The sequence below is a fragment of the Kryptolebias marmoratus genome, linkage group LG1 (genome assembly GCF_001649575.2).
Source record: "Kryptolebias marmoratus isolate JLee-2015 linkage group LG1, ASM164957v2, whole genome shotgun sequence".
NCBI lineage: Eukaryota > Metazoa > Chordata > Actinopteri > Cyprinodontiformes > Rivulidae > Kryptolebias > Kryptolebias marmoratus.
Window position 1 is genome coordinate 20,233,233 of NC_051430.1, and position 18,848 is coordinate 20,252,080.

Sequence of the window (18,848 nt, forward strand, 5' to 3'; positions counted from 1 at the left end):
ACAATTTCAAGACAAACTCAGTCAATGAACAACGATGGGGTCACCCCTTTACATTGATTTTTCCTCAGTTCAAAAGATTTTTGATTTGTAAACTCACATGGGGCTGCATATCCTCAATATATTTACAAATTTTAAAATAATTACTGTATTTGTTATTGTGGGACATTGGTTTGCTCAGTTAAAAATAAAAATGAACTTCCACAGTTGTACAAGAAACAATCAGTTATGGTAAATTTAATTTACTTACAACACAACCACTTTTCTTGTGGTGGTGTACCTTCAAGTTAAACCTTCATGCAAGATGATCATAATGTCTGTGTTTGATCATAAATGAAAATAGAAAAATAATACATAAATGTTTGTTTAAATTACGATTCCCTACCTCCCTCTACTGGTCATTTTCTGTCATTACAGATAAAATTATTCATGCAGCTCAAATTATATTTATGATAAAAAAATGAAAAAGCAAAAAAATGTTTGTGAGATTGCATTTCTTAATAATAAAATAGCATTTTTATTGTAGGTTTTGACCTATTAACAGGAATACCTGTTTAGAGCTGCCTTTGATTAGTAGTCCACAAACGAATTCAGGTGAAAAACTGCTCTGAACAAAATATTTTATTGACCATCTCCTTATGATTATCAAGTGTATCTGCTCAATGATTTTTATGCTTTTTTATGATTGTAATGATGTTTTTGATTATTGGAATGATTTTACTGATGTTTTTATGATGTAAAGCACTTTGAATGCCTTGCTGCTGAAATGTGCTATACAAATAAACTTCTACTTTACTTTTACTTTACTAAAAGTTACTATTATTAAAAGGTTCATTAAATTTGGATCCTTCTGATGGCCAACATGAAGAGCCAAGGAACTCATCCTTTTACTGGTGACATAAATTGAACTCGTGATTTTATGTCATGATTCCAAAAATAGTTCTAGTTGAATCATCTTGGACTGTGCACACTTTTATTTTGACCTGATGATTTTTTTAAATGAATTTAATAACACTGTTATAATACAGTGTAAAATGTGCTAAATCAGTATCTCCCTTTCTTAAAAAAAATCAAACTGAAACAAACATCATGTGAATAAACACCATGTCTGATCGTGATGTTTAGACATGCATTCATTATTTAAATAAAAGTCTTGTGTAAAAGATTTCCATTAACTGCTTTCTGCATTTTACTATTCCTTTTTTCTTAGAATTCTGCTTTCCGGGAGTCAGACGTTCTTATAATCCTCTATAGCGGTCTTTAAGAAAACTTCTCCAGGCTTTCTGGAGATCTTATCAAAGTTTTTATGAGCATCAGAAGCTTTTTCAGTTTGATTCTTAAAGACTTTTTTTTGCTGAAAACTTATCTTTGCATAATGTGCCAATAAAGAACAAAGGAAACTAGTCTTACTACCAGAAAGACTCTAATCTTGGAAGTATCCAAGTGATAATCAGATTATTTTAGTTATAAACTGTGAGGCTTCAGAATCCATAAAGCTTTTGTTTGATTTCACTGCCTTTTCTTATTATATGACATTTTTACAAATAGGTACAGGAGATTCTTACAAACCTCTCAGTCCCCTGGTATCTGAAGGCTTTACATCTGTCATCAAGTTTGTCTCCTTATCTGAATAGACTGTTGTCACAAACCTTTTGTTGAATTTATATGCATTTTATTTCTATGATAATCTTGAAACCTGTAACTGTGCATCTGACCCAGGATCATTTGTTGATTTTTCGCTCTTACTGCAAACATATTTTCTGTAAATGTGGAACTTTTTCTGACTAAAATCCACAACTAAAAGAATTCAGTTACACTTCAACTCTTGTATGCGGCTCTGATGCTACAAAAATAAAGTCTCACAATGAGCTGGATGAAGTCACACAGCATACTCAGTCAGTGCAATTTAAAGTCAAGAATCAGTCAATTGCTGCACCTTCCTTAATTACTGATTAAAATGGTTAAAATGGTTTTCATCAACAAATGGATTTTCACGCCCATTACACCCACAAAAAAACCTGTAAAAACTTACCTGTGAGAGATGGGTTGTTCATCATGTTTAATTTAGGTCTTTTTTTTAAATAAACATAATCATTTTACAAAAAGACAACAGTGGAAATTTAAGCTCTGAGCAGGTTTATTAATTTAAAAAACTACCATGAGTTCATGAATGTTTCACTGGCTGTTGAGAAAAACATCATTTAGGTTTGCTAACAGCTAAGAAATACAAAGCAGTACATGAAGCAGCATCAGTCTGACATTCAAACCATATAAACTCATCTCGCCTATTGATCATTACGAAATTACATTGTAGCTAAAATAAAAAAACAAAAAGAAATGTAACAATAATAGATTACTCTGTAAAGGTTGTAAAAATTCAACTCACCAGGTTAACAATATAAAGGACTTTTTTACATAATTTACAGTAAGTTAAAATTGTTTTTTATCTACACTACACGTTTGCTCACAGTATGTCATCTGTGAAAACAAATAAGATGTGTGAGTCACATTAAAATAAGAGACGTGGTGTGGAATCAGTCTAAATTATTCAGGTAAGTTTAATTGATTATTAAATATAAACTCTGTATTAAAGCTGTGTATAAAGTGCTATTTTGATTGTTTTACTTCATCTTCTATTGTTTCACAAAAGCTCCAGAGTATCACCTTTTCTCCTAAGGCTGTTGTCTGTTTTTTTTTTTTTTAGTGAGCTCTGGACTGTGGTCCATTGCTAGTGTCAGCTGTCAAAATAATGTGACAGTTTGGCGTCCAGGTTTAGGAAACCAGAGATGTTGAGACTGGACAGCCTTATTTAGTTTTGGATGAGGTGTAGAACCAAAACCAAAACCTCTAAAAAGTATATCGATGAGCTAAACCCATCATCACATCATCTAAACCCCACGCTCTCCGCATGATAGAGTCTGTTGGTTTTACTTGCTGCTTCATTTAAATTTAATTTTAAGCAAATGCAACAGTGATAATAGAAAAATCACAGACAATAAAACAATTGGGAAACACCAAATGGAGTATGATAGATTAAATAATTAAACAAGTAACCACAGGCAGCTTTATATGATTTTTTTCTTTTGCTTATTTCCATCTATCACATTTTCACTTATTTCCTAATAAATGCTTTTTTTAAAAAAAAAAAAAAAGAAAACAAAATATTCTTAGAAGTTATTTGTGTTTCCAGGAAATATCAACCACTGAATTATATTTAGGAAATTTTTGATATTTAAAAGTCACATAAGCAACAGCATGTGACGTATCAACCTGGTGTAACACAGCATGATAGTCATGTGACAATAAGAATGTATTAAATCACAATTATCTTCATCTAACACTGAGCAAGATCTGAATTATAAAACTTGACAAAACATGTTTGTTTGTTTTTTATAACACATTTCATTACTCAATAGGTCAAAAGTTTTTCTTTTGCAAGTCCTCAGCAATGTTTTTCTCACTGAAACCAAATTATTATGCAGAAGTATAAAATGCAAAATTGCTAAAACACAGTATTGTGCCACAAGATTCATATTGTGCTATATTTGTTTTAAGGGAAATTGTGAAGCAGCTACTACAAGGAATAGCATATACAGTCTTGCCTCAATCATGCCTCAGATTTCATCACACAACAGTCTTGCTACTATTGAAAAAAATAACTCAAAAGGTTCATGTTGTCCAAAGGAACTACTGTCACAAAAAAAGAAATGAGTGTATATATTTTGCATGCATTCACACAATATACTGTAATGTCGCAGCTTCGCATTTCTTCACTTTTTTGGTGAGGAATGGTCTTAAAAATGAACAAAAAAAACCAACAAATTGGTGGCTCTTGCACTTGCTCTTAATGTGCTGTCATTTTGGTAGAAATAAAACATCATTATTATCAGTTTCTTAAGGATAAACACAGGCAGGAAAGATAAAAACATTCTCCCTCCTGTCTTTGGCAGAGAATCCATGCTGTTGAAAAATGTGAGCCAGAGTTCAACTATTGCAACTCCCTTCATCCTCAATCATTTGATCAGACTGATACACTTTGAATTTGGCCTGTCTGACTTGAATCCAGGGCTCATGAAGTTGCTAAAGTTGAGATTTTTGCAGACCCTAACAAAAAGCATATTGCAGCCCGTGATATCTCTCGGGGTTCCAGTGTCTCTGCCAAAGTTTGACAAATGCTGTACATTTCCTTTCATTTCGGAAAACTTTTGTTTGTTTTATATGCCAAAACTGCTTTTCTTCTGCACCTCAAAGAAACACAATTGATTTTCAGGATGAGTCAACAAGCTGAAGACATGATGAGTAGACAACATCTCTGTTTATTTAATTGGCTTGTGGTCCAAACTTTAATTAAATAACAAGGCTTCCAGTTGCTCAACAGAGTAGTTCCACTGCCTCAAAGACTTCAGATGAGAAGTTTAGGCTAACAAAAACATTGCTTTCCAATGCCTCCAAGCTGTCTTCTAAATGGACGCTGTCGGAGTTGATGATGCCGCTTTCTGTGGTCGGGCTGATGACGATTATGCGTGGGATGCTCTGAGGTGACTTGGGGTCAGTGAATGGTATTTTTCCCAAATTCAGGGAATCAAAGGAGCTGCTCTTGTAGCTGTTCAGTCTATCGCTGATGCTGCGTTTCTTGCTTTGTGCATCTGAAATCTCCTCCGTTAGACTCTCGCTGCGCCTCCGGGTGAGAACAAGCAAAGGGAGTGTGGCGATCGTCATAGAGTTGGAAACCAGGTCATGGTCGTGGGTGTTCTGAGGGTCGCTCATGGCAGATGGATGCTGGTAATGTTAACACAGACGCATGGAAAAAAAAAAATTTAAAACGTAGAAATGCATGCAGACAGAAAACTCTTGCCTATGAGTTGTATCTCACCTTCTCTGGTGGGGGGGTATTAATTGTTTTCTGCTCAATCTGTCTCCTGCAGGACCTCCCTCTGTACGACTGGCGGTATGACGGAATGCTTTTGAAGGAATATCCAGATTTTCCACCTAAATGGTTCACCTCCACATCTTTCATCACCTGCAAGAAAGCAAATAATTTAAAATCCTGCACTTTATTCAAACGCATTGAGATATTGAAACCAAAACGTCAACAATTCGGGGTCTGGTGAGCATCATTACCATGTCAATGCGGTTAGTTGAGGCACTGATAAAGTGAGTGCTTGAAATTGTGGACTGTCTGCTGATGGAGGAGTCCCTGAATGAAGAGTCACTGATGGAGTACGAGTGGCATTCCTTCCGGGGAGCGGGAGACAGAAACCAAAGACAGGGAACCTTGTCTGCCAGAGTCATCCTGTTGGGTGTAAGATGGTGCAATGACTAGACTTAAAATTGCTTTTTAACGTCCTCACAGCACAATACTCTGAACATAACCTGCAACCTTCCTGCTGCGAGGCGACAGCTGTAACAGCCGTGCCACCCAGATTGAAATTGTACCGTAATAAAATACTGATTGTATTAAAGCACAGAAACATTTTGAAAAAAAAGAACTATTATCAGGCAACTTCTGTTCTGGCATTTTGGTTACATTTGCATGTACTATGATCAGTCTGAGGTGAACTTTAAAGTAGCTAAATGTCTCAGAGTTTTTGCTCTAAGCTGCAGTTCCAGGTCACTTCACTTTATTGTTGTGTCTGCATGGTGAAATGTGAAGTCATTATGTGGCTGGAGTTTACTGCTGTGGGGCGGACACAGAACCTGCAGTGCCAGCACCACTTCGTATATGTTTTTCAGTTTTAATGGTTAACGTAAGAGCTTTTAGTTTCTTACAGTGAAGCTAAAAACTAGAGGACAAGTCATGCATTTCATCAATAATCGGTATCTATGAACATAGGAGTACACAGACATGCAACAGCCTCAGGAAATGAGATGCAGACAACAGACAACTAGATCCTGCCCCCAAGGAGAAATATCTGTTTCTTCTTAGCATGAAGAGCCCAGGTTTGTCCAAAAATCTTAATTTACAGCACATATTAGTTCTAAAAAGGAATATTGTTTATTGTTGCCAGCTCAAGCTAAAACCTAATCATGTTCAAAATCCCCTGAAAGTATTACCACCACTCATGAAGGTACTCGTTTGACCATGTTGGTGCACAACTGAATTATGGTTGTGCTTTTTCACTTTTGCACATCATATAAAACATGTGATACAATTAGCAAAGGAAAAGCTTTAACCATGACATTTTGGAGTGTTAAAACTTTGTATTTCTACAGTTTTTGATTACACATGACAGTGTAAAATAAGTTAAAATGTTAATAAATTGTAAAACCAAACTTAGGCATAAAACAACTTTAGTAAGTTTTGAATTTTTTGAGCCTTTATGGTAAAACTGCAATATTTTGCACCATTAACCAATGAAACTCCTTTTAAAGCGAGACTTTAGCTGTTTTTTTTTACAATTTTGTTTAATATGATGCAAGATGTAAATGAAATATATATATTTGTATATAGTTAAAACACAATTATAATGATTATTTACCTGTATTTGTTGTGTATCATAGCATAGATGATGGGGTTGTAGATCGTGGAGGCTTTTGCTATGACTGCAGGAACAGACTTAGAGTATGGCGACAAAATGTTGGCATGGCTGGTTGAGAAAAAGAAGAACAAATAACACATTTAAGACTATCTCTTGTTATAATGTTGGATGATTTTGTTCATTTGGTCACGTACAGTTGTTCATTGTGTTTGTTACATGACAACACAACATGCTCATCACAAGTCAAAGTTCCCTTTGTCTGTTTGCCTGGTTTGTAGGATAAGGAAGGCTCAGGTTTGGTCGGGGATTAACGTGCACCATCTGCTAGAGAGGGTTGGTTAAATCCATCTGATCATGTTTGCTCATGTGTTTCTGTGCGTGTGTCTCTGTTTAAGTTTGCTTGCATGAAAAGCCACCTTCCCCAGCGATTAGGCAGAGAAAAGATGTGATTTCAGTGTTATAAATCTACATGCAGAGTTAGTGTATACCCCAGGAGAAACAAGATCCTTACAGTGTGTACATATAGATACAATGAATAAAAACAAGACAAATGAGCAAATACACCATCTCAACTATAAATCAGCACAGAAGACAAAACTTCTCTCTAGATGTTTTTTAAACAGTTCTCTGTTTACTTAAAATGCATTTTTGTCATCTAAAATTTTAGAACACGAGCATTGTTGTTGCAAATTGAATCCTCAGACCAACTGGGTTTAAAAAATGATCTGATGTTTAGCATATTTGAGATACAGCAGAGGTGGGAGGACAGCCTAAGACACTTATTCTGAGGAGTGAGAGAAAAGGTTATAATGGGTGCTGTTACTCATGGTGGCTTTTACGGTTTGTCTTATCTTTATTTTGGGATGAAACTGTTTTACTTTACAAAGATGTTCTTGCTTTGGGTGAAACTTTCCCTGATACCTTTCAGTTTATTGGTTGAAATTATATGATCTTGTGAATTGTATTTTATTTCATAGATGTTCTTCACAGGAATTATTCTGAATTTGACCATTCAAAATCTACTAAATTCATCTCTTTATCAAAATAGTACTTTGTTATCTTATGCTATCTATTGTATTTTATATTTAACTGTGTTTGTCCTCAAACATACTCAATATAAGTTTATTAACCATCTCTATGTATCACTGTCAGCCCATATCTAAAAGTGTTTGACAATAATTACACAATACAAAAGAAAAACAAAACTTTATTATAGACATGAAAAGTTCTTACCCAGACCAGGAAATTAGTGTAACGCAGGCATATGGGGACCAAGAGAGGACGTAAACGATGATGACAATAAAGGCGATCTTTGCCAGTTTCCACTCACTCCGGATGGACCTCTGTCGGATTAATGTGCTTTTTCTCACCTGAGGCCCCAGACGTTCTAACTCCCTGAAGGAGAAACAGAATAAAGTGAATAATTAGATGAAGAGGCCATAAAGAGCTAGAGGCCAAAATGAAATAGACCTTTTTATATATAAATTGCAATTCTCTGCCAAATGTTTACATTTTATTAAATGTAAATGCAAAACACGTGAAGCAAACCCCCCTGATGTTAGAATTACAGTACCTGCTAGTTTGTCTGATAGACAAGAACATTCGTAGATAGCAGAATAAGATAATTCCCAGGGGAATAAAGAAGACGAAGAAGCACAGCATCATTGTGTAGCTCCTGTTGGCTGCTGTGTATGTTACATAATCCCATGTGCAAGATGTCATCAGGCCCTCAGGGATATAGGAGCCTATAGGGGTAGAAGATCATCAAATATATGAATGTTTACAAAAAGCAATATGTTAACTCAAACATAGGCGGCATTGTAGTTATATTTGTAAAAAACTCTTTTAAACTGATGTTATACTTTTCATTTCTATTTTTTAGTGTAATTCTTTTTGACTATTACATTGACTCTTAATTTGAAGTCAAAATGGGTTGTGTGTAAAATATTTCTTTATGAAACAGGACACCCCTTCAAGATGTTAATTTATTATATGTATTTTAGATGCATTGAGTTTCTCTGGCCAAATTTCCAATGTAACTTCCTCAACTGTTGTAATCTGTACTGCATGAGCTGTTGGCATCTTTTCACCAAATGGATAAAAAAAACATGAGAAGATAAAGATGTTTTTGGACATTAGCCAGAGTTTATATATGGCATCCTAAGCCAGGCACTAATATTCTAAAAATCAAATACCACCAAAAAGCATTTCTACTGTGTATGCCAGCAGCTATTATATAGCTTTCAGCTCTTCACAGACTTGTCCACAAAGCAAATAGTCACTCGTTGCCGGGGAAACTTTAATCTTAATGATATTAACACCATGTTCTCAGCAACACCAGTACTGAAACTGCATAATGACACGTTCTACAATGATCACTTGCCTAAATGTCATGGCCAAAATCTATAAGCAAATTATAAACAATCCCACAAGTCATTGCCATTGCTTTTGAATAAATTGTTCAAGCTTTAAACTGCTAGTAATTTAACTCCCTGTAGTGGCTAACACAGCTTATAAGTAAACTAGAATATGGAGAGAATTGGTTTCAAACACGACTTTAACACCAGCAATAGTCTGCAAACAAAATTATCTGTAATTAGCTGCATGCTAGTTTCTGTTTAGTTGAAAATGTTATGTTCATTATAACACTTGTAACACTTTGTTTGAGGTGTGTCACTGAAAGCCCTTGACAAGAACATGCAAAATGTAGGGTTATCTAGTTGGGGCTTGTAGTGGAAGGGGATCCATTTATATTTGACTGTGTTGCTAAAGGTAAGTGAATTTGTATTAAACCCATGAGGAGTTATTTTCTGCAGCAGGCATACAGAAAATTAACCTGTTTCTATAAGAGACTCACAAGTCCATGAAAATATATGTTAAAAAAAGAGCATTATGAGATTTCTTTTCTTTCAACAAGTCATTCTTTTAGGGGAAACTTACTCCAGCCAACGAGAGGAGCCAAACTCCAAGCCAAAGAATAAATCCAGACGAGAAAGATGGCAAATATGGTCCTTCGTTTGGAGCTCCAGTGAATGGTCTGCAGGGGCTTGGTGATAACCAGATACCGTTCAATCGAGATGGCCAGCAGGTTTATCATGGAGGAAATACCAAACAGGGCACCACAGAATGCATATATCTTACATCCTGCAAGACAGGAACACATACAAAACAACCAGTACTTGTTAGCAAAGCAGAACTGAGAGCATTTTAGCATACTGGAAAGCAATGACAAGAATTACCCATCGCTCCAAATATCCATTCCTTGTAGAGGCAATTGATAAAGAAGATTGGAGACTGGGTAAACGCCATGAGGAAGTCACTGACTGCCAAGTTCATAATGAAGTAGTTGGGCAGTTTACGAAGTTTCTTGTTGCTACACACCATCACATAACAAAAGAGAAGAGATCGATAAACATTAATGCTATAAATGTTTTAAAGAAAACATTTACCTAACAAAAAACTGAAATAGGTGTCCTATTTACTGTATAAGGTTTATTTGTTGAATTTTGACTCGAAGCAGTCAGTTCTGCTCTGACTTTGGTTCAGGGGCTAACAGACAATATTCTCAGGCTACTGAAGGAAAGACAAAAAATATCTGAACTGAGAAACACTTTTTCAAATGGAAGCCTCCATTTGTTTGTTGAATCTGTGTGATATTTTGAAATAATGTGCTACTCAAAAGGCTTCAATATTTCAGGGAGAGTTTTCATCAGAGAACATGGGAGTTTGTTGACACCTATATTGAGCATCACAGGAATGAGGGCTTCTTTTTTTTTCTCCAGAAAGACCAACAGGGCCATTCTCCACCAGGTTTTGTTTCACTTTGTTTGTTTTCTTTTTGCTGGGTAAAGGTGTTATGTGCACATGTCCCCAAAGATAAGGAGTCTTGGATACAATCACTTCTGGCAGCACAAACAACAGTAGCCCTCAGTCATACCAAACACAGAAACACTGTTAGTGTTTGCTCTACTTCTGCAGCAAGTGAACATGACCCGCAGTGTTTTTAAAAGTAAAAGGCTAATTTCAAGCGAAAGAAAACAAACCATTTCCTGTCTCTTTGTTTGTTTGCTCTTTAAACAATATAATAAACACAAAGGTGAATGTAGCTGCATTATATTGTGATTGACCCAAGTGTTTAAAACTTATAACTTTAAGGAGCTGCTTGGATAAAGCAATTAACTTCTGTTCCACTGTTGGCTTGACTCCCAAACCTTAGCTTTATATGTCTTCTGATTTGACTTCCATGTCATTCATGTGACCATAAAACTGAAGCATTTCTGTCTATTTTTTTAGATGCTCAAACCATAAAATGAATCCCAGCACGTTGTCCTTAATTAACAATCTGCACAATATTAATTTTATAAAATAGTCAAAATAGTCTGGTGTGTTGTAAGTGCACATTTTTGGACAAAAATTTAAAAAGATCAAGCTGTTAAAGTGAAGTCAGTGGAAAGAAAACTGTACAAACACTGTTTTTAGATTCTGTGAAACATGTAGACAGTCTGCTATCATCAAGTAATGAAAGGAACATTATGTAAACAGATATTGTCAAATCAGGTCATCTCTCTAATCTGTGCACCTAAACAAGAAGCAAACTGAGCAGATAAGGTCACTCTGATGGGACAGTGTGCATAAGGTGGGTGTGTTACTGCCATCAGAAGCTATTAAATATTTTTTTTTAAAAAACTCTAAATTCTGTTTTTAACTGATTGTGATTGTTTTAGTTTGACATTTAGATCATGATCAAGTTACATTTTTCTGTAAAACCACAGATTTTGTTTCAATGTTTTTGCCACAATGCTGTTTATTCTCTTTGTTGAGCATGGAAAGCCTGCATTGAGCTAAAATCAAACAAGATGACTGAGAGGAAGCTCTTTACTAATTAAAATAGTCCTGATTAAAAGCTGCTAATCTCCAAGTCAGACTCTTTAGTCGGCTTACACTGACTGTTTTTCTGCTCCTGTAATGTTATGTTAATGACTGCAGGTGTCTCTGTACAAAAAAAAAAGCATATGACAACATCACTCCTTTTTCTAAAGTAAATGCTCGCATCAAGCAATATCAGAAAGTACCTCCTCCTATGAGAGGGTTTTCGTTTGTTTGCAAAATTAAATTCTTGGAACCCATTTCACCTTGTGCATTTTCAATTCTGCAAAGTCAAATCATCTGCACCACAAATAGGAGAAAGTGTCTAATCTGTCTCCGTTGATGGACAGATGGAATATGAGAGTTATTGACAATCCCCTGGACACACAGACACACAGACACACAGACACACACGCATGCACACACACACATTGCCCCAGTTTCTGTAAAACATTTAACATTGGTAGCTCGAATGAGAGGTCACAGTTTCTTCAGACACGCATAAAACATACAAGCTCCCTGAAGGGCTTCTAAAAAAAGTTTACCCTGGGAGCTATTTTTATTTATTTTTTATTTTTTTGGTTTATTTGTTTTCAAATGAGACATCACTGATTTTCCCATTTAAACAATGCATTCTACTTTTGCTGTTATATATGTTGTTACATATGAGTTAAGCATTTTTTTAGCCCTGATGGCTGATTAAAATTAGTTTTGCAGATACACACCAATGTTTTTTAGAAAACCTATGATATCCTTGTGATGGTAAAACATGACAACTTCTGAAGATCTTCCCTTCATAAGATATAGAGCCCAAAAACACAGAACACACGGAGCAAAAAGACAGCCTTTAAGACTCACCTGTAGAAAGCAAACATGACCAGGACATTCCCGGTGATGCCCAGTACCCCGATGACAAAGACGAACAGAGCAACAACATAGTGAGCGTGGTCGGGCACATCCACCTTGCTGAAGAAGCTGCTCTGAGTGTGGGCTTTCTCGGGCTCCATGCTCTCAGTGGACCACATGTTTCAAACACCTTGGCAGGATTTCCAACCAGGCAGGATGCGATTGTGCTATCAGCTTGTAATCCACTTCTTTTAGCCAGAGTTTAGATTCCATAGTTGGGGCATTTGAACAGGAGATGTAAAGTGTTTTGCACTGAATGATCTGGTTATGATACCAAATCGTTGACGTAATTTAAGGATGAACGACGAAGTTCACATGCTCTCCAAACGTGCATCTTCTCTGGATTCTCTTCTCAGGTAATGTTTGATGCGTTGAAATTACATCCTGCAGAACCACTTGTTCCACTCTGTTACAGCCTCTCTGTCAGTCCACTCAGCGGTCCCCTGCTGCCTCTTCACCCTTCACACCAGCTATGCTCCGAATCAGCCGCGCTGTTGTTGGTCATCTCGTGAAACTGGTGACTCCTAACCTCATCTTTCTCATTCCCTGCCTCTCCCTCACTTGTCCCATGATGCTTTGTGACACTGCCTTTCTCGCATCAGTCTGTCTCCCACCCCCACATTTCATGGCTCAGCCCTGAGCTCTAACCTATTAACTACTACATTCTTACATAACTGACATGTTGTTTGCAACAAGTATCAACATAAGCTCAGAAATCCATCGGACATTTTAAACTCCACATGGACATAGTGACATATGTAACTCTTCTAAGTGGATTCCTGCAAATCATCACAGTCCCTTACATAATAGCTAGGCATAAATTGAAACAGGTAGCAGCTGTACATGTGCTGCTATTCAACATGCACATGACATGACATTAATTGTATTCATAGGGTAATGAAACAAAATCAGCCAGCCTGATTCCTTCAACAGAACTCCTACTCTCAAAGCTCCCATTCCTGAATATAAACAAACACATCTCCAACATTTATCTGGAACAAACCTGAACTCAGCACATTTTTTTATTTAACAGGCACATTTCTGTCCAGTATAACACGTTTTATTTATTGTATGAATGCTGAGTCACACTATTGTGTTCCTGTTCACAGTTTCTTTAGTACGTTTGTCTTTGCAATCAAGCTATTTCAACATACTTTGTGCTTTTTTAACCATTCAAAAATCAAAACATTTAATTCAACTGAGGATATTTGGTTTGGTTTTTGTAACTTTTATACTTTTCAAAATATTTTACTTTATGTACAAAAAAGAAATCCTCACAGAAATACATTCATATCTCTTTAATTAATTCAAAATATTGCTGTCAAGCATACTTGCTCTTTTGTTGTCTTCTTACGCTCCATGTACCTTTTAGATACTGTTTGCTCATTTTAGCTTATAGCTACAATGTTCCTAAATTTACCATTTAGCTATGGTTTAACAAATTTTGGCTACAGTTTTGCTAATTTTATTGTCTAGTTATTTGATCATTCTAGCTCTTAGTTGCTTTTCTGCTTGCTTTAGCTGTTCACTTTTCTGATTATTTTAGCTTGTGTTCCACTCATTTTAGCTTGTGTTTGGGTCGTTTTAGGTTGTGTTCTGCTTGTTTTAACTCCAACAACTCAGTTTCAGCATCTTTAACAAATATCCGCAGTCATTCAGCATTCACACTATATTTTCACGGAAAAATTTAAATTTTTCTAATTAGTTTACTGGAGAACATTGTTTTCTCTTGTATTTCTCATTTTGCACAGAAGTTCAGTGACTCACGAAATGAACTGCCCAACAACAGTTTATATATGTGAAACTCAGCATTTTGCAGTTCAGAACTGAAAAAAGTTGAAATGAAACATCTTCAAGATTTAAAAAGAAGTCATTCCCCCCCAGATTTTTTTATTAGGATTATCCCGTCCAGGTTGACTGAAATCCTACACCAGCATTTCTTTCTTGAATTAATTACAGATAGCACATGAGCAAGTGGATCTGAATTGTTATTCTTCCAACTGTCAGCAGGACAAAGGGTCAGAGGAGCCCATGGGCTGGTCATCGCTTTTTATGGTACTGGACATGTTGGGGGGGGAAATAAGAGATGAAGGGAGGCAAAGAATGCAGAGCTTAGACAGAGACATCAACTAAGCTCCTAAAGCAAAGAACGGCTTTAATCTGAACAGGGGGCATGCATGTGGATGAATGTTTGATCTGCTGGGAATGACAACTTAAGTATATGATAATCAAAAGAGTGTGCATGCGTTCATACCAGAACAATTTTTGTGTTTACTTGGGCACTGTCTATTAGAAAGTTGATAGATGTGCAGATTGGTTTTACGGGATTATCGTTGTTAGTTTTGTTGACACCATGTTTATGTTTACATATGAGCACAGCTGAAAATTATGCTTTGAGACGTTTGTTTCCTCACATAAAGCAAGATTTACTAGATTTTTTTGGATGTTCAATTTTATTTTTATTTTTTCTTAGTTCCCATATTTGAATGCATCTATCAAAAGACATTAGAAAGCATTTTGTGTGAGCTCATGTGATCTTTTAGCACTGAAAATGATTCTCACCTATAACCACAACAAGCTTCATTATCTGTCAAACTGACTGAGTCAAAGCCATTTTGTGCTTTCTGAGGTCAGTTGACTGTGGCAGCCATCTTGAATTTAGTTGACTTCTAAAGAAAATCAGTAGCTGTAGATCTATGCCCAATTATTATTTTCTGAGACTTTCATTAAAGTCCAACCAGTGGTCTATGAGATATTTTGCTAAGAAACTGTCACGTGAACACAAACATGCACAGGCAAAAACAATTATTGCCCTCTTATTGCTTTTAGGTGACGGCACAGTATTACTTTTACATGCTGAAGTGAGAGAAATTGTTTTCCTTAATGATAGTTTCCCAGATCTTTTGTCTTCTGATTATTTTATTTATTTATTTATTTTTGCTGATTCTCCTTTATTTCAGTGCATTTGGACAAACGACCTTGTCTTTATGGAAAAAAAAAATCATATACATCAGCAGTGAGAGATACATAGAGCATGACCCAAACAGCGGGGTTTGGTGTTCCACATGTCAATGACTCATTTACCATTGAATTAGCTGGTCACTCCGGTGCTGAGCCTGGTCTTGAATACCAGTTAAACAAGTAGGGAGCGTTTGGCACACAGTGGAAAAAGACAAATTATAATCGACTGATGCATGTTCTGTGACTGTGCAACCTCAGGCACATGAGCTAGTTGAAGCTCAATACTTCACCAGATAGGACCACGGAGTACTATTGAAAGTACCAAAACATAGCATCAATATCTGTGTTCATCCAACAGATCACATCCGCTAATTATTGCATGGCTCACCATTTATCCCACATAAGATGATGACACAAAAGCCATTTTTCACAGCTACTCTAATGATATTTTGTTTGCTGTTTAAAATACTGAGGAAGACACTAATGCTTTAAAGGAGAAGAACTGCTTGTAGTTTACCATTATCTTTAAAGATGTTCAGTGTTTTTTTTCTTACATTATGGTTTTATTCATTTTCAGTTCAGCAGTTTTTAAACTAAAGGGTCCTTTTTATTTTTATTTAAATCTACTTTTCTGCAAGTGCATTCTGTCACTCAGATACAATAAGTTAATTTCTCGAAGTATTTTTTGTGTGAAGCAAATACATATTTTTGAACTTCTCATCAGGCTTCAGGTGCAAGGTACAGCTGTAACTAATTCAGTGATGCAAAAAATGATGGATATCCTATACAGCTCAAAATGTCACACGTCTTAAACCTCATGTCCACCATCATGCTAGGAATCTGGGTTAGAGATCAAATCACCTGGAAAAAGCAGGTCATTACTTTTCATGAAATAAAATGATCAATGATGAACCACCTCACACAAAACCTCCTTCTTTCTTTATCTGTTCATCTTTTTTATTTTGTTTCCTTTCCAACACTTCCTATAGTTATAGTGGCACACTTGGTCTTAATTTGATGTGCTTTAAATTTGATTAAATGCCACATCAAACAAATAAAGTACAATCAAAGTATGAATTTTATTTGTAATTCACATCAATAGTCAAAAACAAGGTGAAGGAAGTAGTTGATGCTTCCTGTTTCTATCCCAGAACGTGAAACACCAGCAAACTTATCACCAAGAGAAGTTTTTCTTCAGCCATATGTGACCCCGCATCTGTAGCCAATCCCAGATTATCCATTTTCTCTGAAAAGCAAAAGAAAAAAATGAAATTAACAAATGCATTTTATTTATTTATCTGTCTGTCAAAACGGTGTTCTGTACCTACCACCGGTCAGAGTGATGGATCTCACATTAACCCAAAAAACGGTGCGCTGCTGAGCTACCGTGGCCCTGTGGGAAAAAAAAATTAAGAATACTTTTTTGTACTTTGCTGCTGCACAAATTCACTCTCAGAATAACTGATGTGATAATAAAAAAAGTGTTTGGTGGAAAGACTTTACAATCATCGGATGAACTAGACCCATAAAAACCATGTGATGTATTTACATGAAGTAGACGGGGCCCAGAGTGTTGGGTGGGATCCAGTTGTACACAGTAGTGTTTCCCTTCAGGTTGGTGTTAGAGTGAGTCACAGCACCTTGTGGATTCCCTGCACACTGTATGAGCAAAACATGTAATCCGTATTAAAAAGTTTCATCTTGTTAAACATATTACGTAATTTTAAGAACCCTGAATTTAACTTGTTCAAGGCCAAACAGTTACTTTTTGCAGGAATTTGAAAGTTTAAGCTCTTTTTTATTATTATTATTATTCAACAAGCATTTAAAGTGAAAGACACACCTGAAGCAATTTGGTGTCTGGAGGAGGGAGTTTCCAGCTTCCCAGAGCGTTAATGCTTCCTTGTGTTCGAGCTTCAAGAAGGACTCCTCTGTAGGCTGGTCCAATGATAGTTACTGCAGGAAAACACAACAGAACCTAATGTTAGCTAGTGATGTACAGGAGCTAGTTAGCTACATAGACCAATATTTCTAGATAGCTCGATCCTTTATCCCTTGACTAATTTAACAACTCTACAACTGTAGGGCCAAACTGAATAACTTTTAGATTTATTGGTAAAAGAAACTTTGGGGAATTCTGAAACAAAAGCTTTACCTATAATTATGCTGAACTACAGTATAATATGAAAAACTTAAACAAAGATTTGATAATTTAGCTTCCACTAAGTCACAACTGTAAAGCACTGGCTTACATTTTTATGACAAAGACAGGATATTGCAGGAAGGTTAAAAAATAAAAGCACCTGTTTGAACCGGATAAGTTCTACAAAAGATATTTGAGAAGACATGGGCAAATTTCACCTATCTGTAATTCTTTCCAGACAACTGAAGTCAAAGAAGTTTAGTAGATAACAAGAAGGAGTTTAGTTGATTTATTTATGTCAGTGTTTAGCTTTTCATGCAGCCATATTGCAGTCTTTACCTGTGATGGGCTTGCCTGGCTGAAAGGTCGTACTGTTGGTGAGAATCTTGTAGGGAGCCGGTGAAGACTGAGGTGGAACTCCATGTCGAGGCAACATGTCCTCACAGGCACCGGTGGGCGCGCCATTCGGGTAGCATTCAACAAAACAAAGCACTTTAAGGAGAAATACAGCAAGCAGCAGCATTGTGTTAGAACGAATGAAAAGCTCTGAAAAGCAAAAAAGCCAAGAGAGGAGCTTCTTAAAAGACTCCTGCTGCTGAGTCATGCAACCAAAACATTGAACATTTTCTCTGCCCACGACCTCTGAAGCCATGTGATTTCTGAATGCTCTGAAGTTTTTTTTGAAAAAGTGATGCGATAGTTCTGCTTGTTTTGCCTGTTGAAGGAGGAAACAGATGAAAGGCAGAGGCAAACTTTGCTTTTAATCCGAGCAGAACCCACTGCCTGAAGGCACAACATCCTTGTCCTGTTTCACGGCGTTCTCTCAGGCGCTCACTTGCTTAAATTTCCATTTTATAGTGAAATTAGACTCCACCGTTTCACCTGTTCTCATGAAATTATTACATTAGGTACACAATGTACTTTCTTTATTTCTTTTTGCAAACTCATCCTCAGTATGTGGCGTGACAGAGTTTTGTTCCGGCTGATTATAGAATTATTGATGGGCCGCGCATTAACTAATTTATTTTCCATGCACTGTCACAGTCTGGTGGCTCTGTGTTTCAGTCTTTTGTTTTTCATATTCCTTCCCAATCTGAACACTCTGATTTTTAAATACAATTTGGTAAAACGCTGTAGAAGATGAAATGTAAAACTGGAAAATAACTGATTTGACACTGAATTTAAAAAAAAAAAAAAGAAAATGTTTGAATAACACCAATTCATACACATTCTTATAGTCTTTGACTCTTATTTGTATATATTAAAACCAATAGAAAAAATTCAAGTCACACAAATTCCTTAACTTCAATAAAATATGTTTTAATTCCTTGTTTTTGAGTCAGTCTTTAAATGTTATAGCCATAAATAAAACAATCTGATGTCAGTGTTTCTGACAAATCTAATATGATTTGTAACAGTGTTTGAATAAATATCCTCATTGACCACATTAAATTATTGTTTAGGAACATTAATAAAATGGGAATAAAATTAAAACT

At 36.0% G+C, this 18,848-nt stretch overlaps 2 protein-coding genes across 2 annotated transcripts; both read right to left on the reverse strand.

Annotated features, from left to right (window-relative positions):
• Positions 1-3,796: 3,796 nt before the first annotated feature.
• On the reverse strand, positions 3,797-12,764 carry opn4xb (opsin 4xb). Its single transcript, XM_017413630.2, has 9 exons — positions 12,201-12,764; positions 9,716-9,849; positions 9,417-9,620; positions 8,050-8,221; positions 7,710-7,871; positions 6,477-6,584; positions 5,119-5,290; positions 4,871-5,017; positions 3,797-4,776 (listed from the first exon to the last, which is right to left on the reverse strand). Exons 1-9 carry the CDS (start codon positions 12,365-12,367, stop codon positions 4,369-4,371), a joined length of 1,674 nt encoding a protein of 557 aa, XP_017269119.1. The 5' UTR covers positions 12,368-12,764; the 3' UTR covers positions 3,797-4,368.
• A 3,377-nt stretch (positions 12,765-16,141) lies between these two features.
• Positions 16,142-17,985, reverse strand: si:dkey-251i10.2 (uncharacterized protein LOC562682 homolog). The gene is made up of 5 exons (XM_017413731.3): positions 17,692-17,985; positions 17,053-17,165; positions 16,759-16,868; positions 16,538-16,602; positions 16,142-16,455 (listed from the first exon to the last, which is right to left on the reverse strand). The coding sequence occupies exons 1-5, from the start codon at positions 17,954-17,956 to the stop codon at positions 16,352-16,354; spliced, it is 657 nt and encodes a 218-aa protein (XP_017269220.1). The 5' UTR covers positions 17,957-17,985; the 3' UTR covers positions 16,142-16,351.
• Positions 17,986-18,848: the final 863 nt, after the last annotated feature.